At 39.4% G+C, this 10,167-nt stretch overlaps 1 protein-coding gene across 1 annotated transcript in view; it reads left to right on the top strand.

The window, feature by feature from the left end:
• Positions 1 to 10,167, top strand: part of LOC124540563 (twitchin) — a 110,366-nt gene that overhangs the window by 80,717 nt on the left and 19,482 nt on the right. Inside the window, exons 117-132 of the mRNA XM_047118239.1 lie at positions 78 to 245; positions 584 to 736; positions 1,138 to 1,287; positions 1,801 to 1,995; positions 2,398 to 2,602; positions 3,349 to 3,507; positions 3,973 to 4,177; positions 4,691 to 4,827; positions 5,447 to 5,656; positions 5,980 to 6,335; positions 6,931 to 7,051; positions 7,431 to 7,628; positions 7,899 to 8,018; positions 8,852 to 9,016; positions 9,675 to 9,845; positions 9,982 to 10,098. Of these exons, the coding sequence (XP_046974195.1) occupies positions 78 to 245; positions 584 to 736; positions 1,138 to 1,287; positions 1,801 to 1,995; positions 2,398 to 2,602; positions 3,349 to 3,507; positions 3,973 to 4,177; positions 4,691 to 4,827; positions 5,447 to 5,656; positions 5,980 to 6,335; positions 6,931 to 7,051; positions 7,431 to 7,628; positions 7,899 to 8,018; positions 8,852 to 9,016; positions 9,675 to 9,845; positions 9,982 to 10,098 (2,830 nt within the window). The remainder of the gene's footprint in view (positions 1 to 77; positions 246 to 583; positions 737 to 1,137; positions 1,288 to 1,800; positions 1,996 to 2,397; positions 2,603 to 3,348; positions 3,508 to 3,972; positions 4,178 to 4,690; positions 4,828 to 5,446; positions 5,657 to 5,979; positions 6,336 to 6,930; positions 7,052 to 7,430; positions 7,629 to 7,898; positions 8,019 to 8,851; positions 9,017 to 9,674; positions 9,846 to 9,981; positions 10,099 to 10,167) is intronic.

Raw genomic sequence — 10,167 nt, 5'->3', positions numbered from 1 at the left:
CATCCTATTCGATATAAATGGCTATAAGTCTTAATCTCGTTGACGATTTATATTCAAATACATTTTTGAATCCTCAGGTATCATGGATAATAAACAACGAGGAAGTATTCCCCGACCACCGCATCCGATTCGTAACATCTGACATCGACACGGTGTTCCACAACTCGAGCGCTAAGCGATCTGACACGGGCTCGTACACTGTACAGTTGACCAACAGCGAAGGATCCGACAGTGGTACTTGCAGGGTAAGCTATTTGGAATTATTATAGTTGTAACAGAGATATTAATGAAACACCTGCTAGTTCAGTGTTTTTAATTTAATGATAAACAAATTGTTTAAATAAAACGGGTCTACCCGTGACCACGAACGCTGTAAAGTGCTCGAAACGTCGGGATGTCCAAAATAATTAATATACGCGATTAAAATCCGTTATAACTAGTTTTATTTAAATGTGTAATAATCGCAAAAATTTAAGACAACAAATTGTTTTATTAAAAGTATGTTTCAAGACATACATTTCTGAGCTTACTGTTTCTTGCTTTTTGTACGATATAATATACATTAATTCTATTAATCTTTCAGGTGCTAGTCGTAGACAGGCCATCCCCACCGGTGGGACCACTCGACGTGTCTGACATCACGCCGGATACCTGCACGTTGTCATGGAAACCACCACTAGATGACGGTGGTTCGCCCATCACTAACTACATCGTTGAAAAGATGGATAATATTGGAGTGAGTATTTAAGATATTATTTAAGAAATTCGAGTAGGTAAATATACTTCAAATTGTCAAGTTATAAAATTTCGAATTTTCTTTTATACTTGTATTATCGTCGACTTATTATATATAGGTTGGAGGGAATATTCTGTCATATATATTTTTCCTGTAATAAAAAATAAAAATCTTGCTGGTGAGTCATTGGGATTTTTACCTGAAAGATGGCAACAAGTTGTAACAAATAACGGGGCATATATAATGGAGTAATATTAAATATCTATTTTTTTTAAATGAATTCAAATAGTTTCTATAAACTATGACAGATATTTTCCTCCAACCTATTAAATCAAACTTATAATAGGCGTTTTTACCTATTAATATTGCATTATTATTATATGTTCGTAACTTCTATATAGGTATGGTCAAAGATCTCATCGTTTGTCCGCAACTGCCACTACAACGTGATGGGCCTGGAACCGAACCGCAAATACATGTTCCGCGTTCGCGCTGAGAACCAGTACGGCGTTTCAGAGCCATTGACAATGGACGACTATATCACTGCCAAGGTATTGAAACTTAACTCTATTAAACTTTTTTTTTTATGGTTTTTCTTTGTGCCAAGAGGGCACAGATTATTTCGCCAATGTCACGTGCTATGGAGAAGACACGACTCTATTAAACTCAAAGACTTCCGTAATAGGATTCGTACCCGACTAATGTCATTAATGTCAAATTGATTTATTTTTTTTTTAAATGGCAAAGATACATTCATGTGCTGCAAAAAATATAATTTTAAAAATTAGAAACAATTATTTATTAATTTTAAATTAATCGCTATCTACATTAATATTATATACGTGAAAGCAACTCTGTTTGTCTGTTTATCGTTTTTTCGGTTCTAAATTTCATGAAATTTGGTATGGAGCAAACATGAATTCCAAGAATATAGGCATATCCATAGGCTTCTTTTGCCTAACACATGACAACGAACACCATAAAACGCTAATGAAGCCTCTGGCGACCACTAATTTACAACATTTATGAGACATTTAATGAATTGTTCTATTAATTGTCTACAGTTCCCATTCACGATACCCGACCCGCCTGGCGTGCCTCGCGTGTTGGACTGGGACGGTTCCACTGCCAACGTGGTCTGGGATAGACCAAGATCAGACGGCGGAGCTCGCATCCAAGGATACAAGATCGAATTTAGAGATGTACAGGACAAGTTATGGACTAGTTCTGACTACCTCGTTAAGGATTGCAATTACCAGGTACTGGAAATTATATTGACTATTATGGGCAATACTATACACATCTACAATATTTTATTACAACACTATTTAACTAAACAATGTATATTAAATTTCTTAGTTCTATAGAGATAATACATAGGTATTAAATTCTCAAAATAAAGATCATCCACCATATTAGGTGTATATTCTTCTAATTTATACACCTATACTAATATTATAAATGCAAAAGTAACTGTCTGTCTGTCGCTCTTTCATGACCAAACCAATGAACCGAATTTGATGAATTTTGCTGTAAAGTAAACTTGAACTCCTAGCAAGAATATAGGATTTTTTTTTGGTCTAACACTTGACAACCGACTCCCTAAAACGAGCAAATACGTGTGTGACAACTAGCTTAATATAATAATATAAATCCTCCAGGCATATAACCTGGAACCTGGTCATGAGTATGAGTTCCGCGTCCGCGCGAAGAACGCGGCCGGCTTCAGTAAATATTCGGCCAGCTCGCAGCCCTTCAAGGTCCGCGGCAAGGCCGGCCCGCCCTCGGCGCCTCGGTCGCCGAGGGTGCTCCGAGTGGGAAGGAACTACGTGGATGTCTCGTGGGACCCACCGGCATCTGACGGAGGTTTGTAGCTTGAATAAAGTGAAATCAACAACAACAACAGCCTGTAAATTCCCACTGCTGGGCTAAAGGCCTCCTTTCCCTTTGAGGAGAAGGTTTGGAACATATTCCACCACGCTGTTCCAATGCGGGTTGGTGGAATGCACACGTGGCAGAATTTCCATGAAATTTGTCACATGCATGTTTCCTCACGATGTTTTCCTTCACCGCTGAGCACGAGATGAATTATAAAGACAAATTAAGCACATGAAACAGCGGTACTTATCTGGGTTTGAACCCGTGATCATGAGTGAAATCATAAATTATTTAATTATTTTCGGTCAAGCTATTTGGTAATAGTTTCAAAATTTCACTAGGAGCCCAATACTTTCCTTGCCTATGTGTATTAAAATATTTAAGCTCTTTTAGGACCAACTAAATAGCATTACCATGTAGGGTAGGTTTTTGTTTGAACAACAATTGACGACCTCCGTGGTCGAGTGGTGTGTACACCGGTTTTCATGGGTACGCCACTCCGAGGTCCCGGGTTCGATTCCCGGCCGAGTCAATGTAGATTATCATTAATTTTCTATATTGTCTTGGGTCTGGGTATTTGTGGTACCGTCGTTACTTCTGATTTTCATAACACAAGTGCTTTAGCTACTTACATTGGGATCAGAGTAATGTATGTGATGTTGTCTCTTATTTATTTATTTATTTATTTATTTTATTTATTTATTTATTTAATTACAATCGTCAAATCCCCACAGGTTCCCGTATAACGGGCTACATTATCGAGCGTCGTGAGCTCAGCAGCTCAGTATGGCTCAAGTGTAACGACTACACCGTGCTCGATACCACCTTCACAGCGCTCAACCTCAGCGAGAAGGCTGACTTCGAGTTCAGGATCATAGCTGTCAACCATGCTGGTTAGTTGCATAATTTATATCCGTTTTTTCAAACGAAAAACAACTTAATAGTATCTGACTACAACTTATGAGTATCTAAATCAAAATCAAAGTATACTTTATTCAAGTGGACTTTTACAAGCACTTTTGAATCGTCATTTAACAATTAAGTGAAGCTACCACCGGTTCGGAAAGTAGATTCTACCGAGAAGAACCGGCAAGAAACTCAGTAGTTTACTCTTTTTCAACATTTAAAAAAATACAGTCACGTTAGCCAATACAATTATCAAACTACTATCCTGCCTGGAAGTCAACAGGTATTAATTCCACACTTTTTTTATCATCTACAAAATCTTGTATCGAATAATACGCCTTTTTCACCAATGTATTTTTTATAAACGATTTGAATTTACGAGACGGCAGAGTTTATCGGCAAAGTTTTCTGTGCAATGATCCTTGTTATATAACCAAATAATTGTGATCCAGGCAAATCCGAACCGTCGAGTTGCACCACCCCGGTGCGCACCGGCGAGGAGGTCGGAGGGGCGAAGCCCGAGTGGCTGAAACAGATGCCCCCCAACATGTGCGCGCCGCTGGGCCGGCCCTACGTGCTGGAGTGTGTCGCGTCCGGCAGCCCCGTGCCCGTCGGCCGCTGGCTGAAGAACGGCCGGGAGGTCGTACTTGGTGCCAGGTCAGTAGACACATATACTCAAGATCAATTAAAAAAAGCCATCTACAAAAGTATAGTACGACACAACTTAGATGTAGCATCGGCAAATTAAAAAAAAACCGACTACTGCCGATTTATACGACCTATAGAAATAACTCCCTATCATGCCATTTGACGCTATTCGTCGCTATAGTGTAACCCGAGAAAACGTGTGCATGTAAATCGACGAATATATTACGCCATATGATATTATAAGTTATTACGTTTATGTAAAGATCATAATCAAATAAGAAATAAATGTTGATATTTTGGGATTCATTCGTACTTCATTCGGCTGTGGTCGGTTGTATGAATTTTGCCGATGCTACATCTATGTTGCATCGTACTATACAAGGAATAACGACAATTTCCTTCCAACATTAAGTATGTTGGCAGGAAATTGTAATGGTAACATTTGGAATTACTTATTTCCAAATTGACCCTGTCGATTTGGATGCTAATGACCGCTTGTGCTAATAATACTCTCTTTAACAGATTCATAGCGGAGTCCCGCGAAGGAACGCTCAAATTGAACATCCTCGAGGCCACGGAAGCTGACGAGGGCGACTACACGTGTGAAGCTAGCAACAGCATTGGACACATTTACTGCACCGCTCATCTTAAGATCGGAAGTGAGTATACACTGTATATTTTGTCTCGTGTATTATTCTTTTTAAAAATATAAATCATAACACTGATAACACTGACTGAAACTACTACGTAGTCAGTTGACGTTATAAGGAATCTCCTCAATGATTATATTTATACAATAGGCTATTTGACTGGTTTTTAAAATCCATTTTATATTATTTAGTAGACGTTAAGGAACCCTGTAAGAGTTGATTTTTTTAGTTCTAGTACATATTTGCCGAAAAATATCGTATTAAAAATTCCATATTTAAATAACGCGCGAAACGAAACGAAACGCTACTTGGAAAATATGGCGCTGCAATAGGGTCGGTGACGTCACTTTGCTGTATTTTAATCTGTGGTACACAGTAGAAAAGCAAAGTTAACAAGAAAGTGACTTCATCATAAACTCGTCCAATGAGGAGCGTTTTGTGTCACGTGACAAACGTTTGAAAAATTGAATTTTTATTTTGATGAATAAATTAAGTAATATTTTCAAGTTTCCTTAGTAAATGACCATTTTTAAACTTTTTATATACACTGATTACAATAATTCATAATTTATTTTTCGCATTGTCAAATAGCCCCATTATCGTGTACTTATAAAATCAACATCCCTAGGTCCTCCACGCATCACTCGCATGCCGGGCGACCTTCACTTGCCGGAGCATGACAACACGAAGATCAAGATCTTGTACACGGGCGACCAGCCCGCTGACGTCACGCTCAGCAAGGACGGACACAAGCTCAGCGAGTCGCCTCACCTCAAATACACCGTCTTCGATGACTATATACTTATCTTCATCAAGGACATCACTAAGGATGACATGGGTATGTATCCCATACAAAAGAAAAAGAAAGAGAGATGAGTATCTTTCTATCTTTGTTGCACACATATTCCATCTCTTAGCACAAGTAGTTAACTCTACTATGTGATACAGAATTCTTAATAAGTTTTGCTTTTGAAATGGATAAAAACTTCGCTGATATTCAAAACGCTACCTTCTTCGATTGCAATTCGATGTTCTTTATTTGCTTTTACTCCTCTTGTGGTCGAAATGTGTCCAATTAAATGCAAATAATAAAGTAGAAGTTAATTAAAATTAAATATTCAATATAATATTTACATAATTAACATTTTTTTTCTCTTACAGGAACATACAAAATCACAATTAAGAACAACTCTGGTGAAACATCAGACTCGTTCTCGGTAACCGTCACAGGATTACCTGGACCACCACAAGGACCGCTGGAGACAACCGATATCAACAAGCACACGTGCACACTGGCCTGGAAACCGCCCACATATGACGGTGGCATGCCAATCACCCACTACGTGGTCGAGAGGATAGATATATCTGGCACCACCTGGATTACCATAGCGTCCTCGGTCAGGGATACCAGGTTCACGGTACACGGTCTGACGGAAGGTCAAGAGTACAACTTCAGGATACACGCCGCCAACGACAATGGCATCGGTCCTGGATTGGAGGGTGTTAACCCGATCAAGGTGAGATATTTTGGTTTCATATATCATTAAATCGCTATATAAATTTTTATGATATCGGCTTAATTTGTGTTTATAATTCATCTCATGCTCGGCGGTGAAGGAAAACATCGTGAGGAAACTGTGTAGTGTCTAATTTCATAGAAAATCTGCCTCATGTGCATTGGAAGGAGTCGAGATGGCCCAGTGGTTCGAACGCGTGCATCTTAACCGATGATTGCGGGTTCAAACCCAGGCGAGCGCCGCTGTTTCATGTGCTTAATTTGTCTTTATAATCCATCTCGTGCTCAGCGGTGAAGGAAAACATCACGAGAAAACCTGCATGTGTCTAATTTCATAGAAATTCTGCCATATGTGCATTCCACCAACCTGCATTGGAACAGCGTGGTGAAATATGTTCCAAAATCTTCTCCTCAAAGGGAGAGGAGGCCTCTAGCTCAGCAGTGGGAATTTACAGGCTGTTATTGTTGTGCATTGGAACAACGTGGTGGAATATGTCCCAAAACCTTCTCCTCCTTAGCCCAGCTGTGGAAAATTAACAGGCTGTTGTTGTTGTAACCAGTATAATAATAAGCAATGTATGTTCTGCTCCTCTCAGGCCAAGGCGCCCTTCGACCCTCCGTCGGCTCCGGGAGTGCCCAGCATCGTGTCTGTGGGCGGCCACTTCGTGCATCTCGAGTGGGACAAGCCCGAAAGCGACGGCGGATCGCGAGTGCAAGGTAACACTAGCAATAGTAAAGTAGAACTCAGAGTAGAAGACTATATCCAAGATTTACGTAAAACTACGAGATTCGAAATCGTAAAATTTAGGACTGAAAACTGACAGTTTTAAGCAAAACATTACAGATCTCTCATTGGTCTAAAACTATATTGCATTCTTAATTATTTTTAACAGTCTCAATAAGAGTTTTTTTTTAAGTTAAACCGTATCTCTATAACAGGTAACACTGATTGCCATAGGAATTTGATAATATAAGCAATGGAACTTTTATCCAACATGAGTTTACATATCCCCATTTAGCTAATAAAACGTACTAATGTCTATATAATACATAAGCATATATAATATATAATTAAAATAAGCAATACCTTTTTTAGGCTATTGGGTAGACAAACGCGAAGTCGGCTCCATGAGCTGGCAGCGTGTGAACGCGACCTTGTGCGTGGCGAACCAACTCAACTGCGCCAACCTCATCGAGGGTCGCCAGTACGAGTTCCGTGTCATAGCACAGAACGAGGCTGGTCTCTCGCCGCCCAGCACCAACAGCCAACAAGTCAAGGTCGTAGACCCCAAGGGTAAGTAGTCAAATTAGAAAATATGTGTTGACTGGTGTACTCCTGGATGATTATGGCGTACTGTGTTTATTGTAACTAAAAACTTTATAAATATTCATGTTTAATAGTCTTCATATCAGATACAATCAATTCGCTAATTAAATGTTAAAAATTTAATTAAATTTAAGTTCATGATGAATTGAAAACATAATTTATCATCCTATGATAATATGTTACGTTTTGAATTAAAAATATATTGCTTTCTATAATCTGAGTGTAAAAATATTTCAGCTGCAACTCCACCGGAGATTGTGAAACCATTGAAGAATGCCAACTGCATCCAGTACCACAATGCCAAGTTCCAGTGCACCATCACTGGATCACCCAAACCCACCATTACGTGGTACAAGGGTAAGTAAAATACCACAAATATATATACTACTAAAAACTTACTATTTATTAATAAGAAATATAAAGCAATACCAAAACCTTTTAGGATCAAATGGTTGTAAAAGCCATTGTGCTTTGTCGTATTTATTTAGATTTTATTATAAAATAGCGGCAATCAAGGAAAATATCGTGAAGAAAAGACCATGCCATGCATGGAATTATATTGTAATACCAACGCATTCACCAACGTTGTATGGCAATGTTCTAGTGTGAAGACTCAGCGAGTTAGTGTTTAGGCAACTGATAAATCAAATCACACCATACGCACGTTTAACATCTGAACCACTAAACCGATTTTGATGAAATTTTATACGAAAATATAAAAGTACGGACACTTCTTATCTTATATTCCTAAAAGACTCCCCTTCATAAACACGCGAATTCGAGTTGTTTACATTTATCAAAGCACTAATTTACCACCATACAGTATCGAATGTCTACGTGACTTGTTCGTTTGTTTGTCCCTGTGAAAACAAATGGTTATTAAAAAATAACCTCCTCTCCCTTTGAGGAGAAGGTTTGGAACATATTCCACCACGATGTTCCAATGCGGGTTGGTGGAATACACGTGTGGCAGAATTTCTAAGAAATTTGTCATATGCAGGTTTCCTCACGATGTTTTCCTTCACCTCTGAGCACGAGATGAATTATAAAGACAAATTAAGCACATGAATCAGCGGTGCTTGCCTGGGTTTGAACCCGCAATCATCGGTTAAGATGCACGCGTTCTAACCACTGGGCCATCTCGACTCTTCACCTCCTCTAATCATTAATATATTATCTGTCGTTACCAGGTGCCCGCGAGATAACGAACGGTCCGCGCCACCGCATCTGGAGCGAGGGCGACAACCATTTCCTGACGGTCATGGACGTGTTCGGCGAGGACGCCGACGAGTACGTGTGCCGCGCCGTCAACAAGGCCGGCGTCAAGAGCACGCGCGCCGAGCTGCTCATCATGAGTGAGTCTTATCACCTACCCATAAGGTTCAAAAAGACGACCTCCGTGGTCGAGTGGTGTGTACACCGGTTTTCATGGGTACGCCACTCTGTGGTCCCGGGTTCGATTCCCGGCCGAGTCGATGTAGATTATCATTAGTTTTCTATTTTGTCTTGGGTCTGGGTGTTTGTGGTACCGTCGTTACTTCTGGTTTCCATAACACAAGTGCTTCAGCTACTTACATTGGGATCAGAGTAATGTGTGTGATGTTGTCTCATATTTATTTATTTATTAAAGTCGTTAAGGAGAACGCCGCATGGCAGATGTAACTCATTTGTCATAAGTAAAATATAATTTAAGTCACTTAAGGCTGCTGTAATTTTGATCCGTGGCTTTGGATCCCGAATGCCGTCTGGATAGTTACCACAAGCTCATCATACAATAAACCAAACCACCATACAGCAATACCAAGTATTGTTCTGTTTCGGTTTGTAGTGTATATATAGTAAGTCAGTACTACAAGCACAAGGGATATAATACTGGTATGGGAAATTATAGATATTGCTTAGGACGCTAATATGTATGGCCAGTGGTAACCATCAGTTGGCCAATCTAAAGCTAGTGTCGCTTAAGACTAAACTTAACCGTTCCAGTTATTAATATACCTCATTTCCTTTCAGCCGCACCAAAACTGAACGTGCCGCCGAGATTCCGCGACACAGCCTACTTCGACAAGGGCGAGAACGTGGTCATCAAGGTTCCATTCACTGGCCACCCGGTACCCAAGATCACTTGGGTGCGAGAGGGAGAGACTATTGAGTCTGGTCTGCACTACCATGTTGAGAGAAAAGGTAGGATATAGTGTTGTCTACGATTGACGATGCTAATATTATTCTTCAAAATAATTAAGTTTTGATTAATCATTTCTATTTCTCGTATAATTAAATATTAAAATGAATCTTAATTATCTCATAATATTAATTTCAGAACGTCACGCCATCCTCACGATCCGTGATGCCAGCAAGATGGATTCGGGACCGTACAGGATCACTGCTGAAAATGAACTTGGACAGGATTCGGCCATTATTAATATCGAAATTAGCGGTAAACATACTATATACATATACATATTATATGCTATATATTTAAAAAAAAATCAAATTTTGTACTCGA

This window comes from Vanessa cardui, chromosome 25, assembly GCF_905220365.1.
Source record: "Vanessa cardui chromosome 25, ilVanCard2.1, whole genome shotgun sequence".
NCBI lineage: Eukaryota > Metazoa > Arthropoda > Insecta > Lepidoptera > Nymphalidae > Vanessa > Vanessa cardui.
This window is presented reverse-complemented; position numbering and strand designations above follow the sequence as displayed.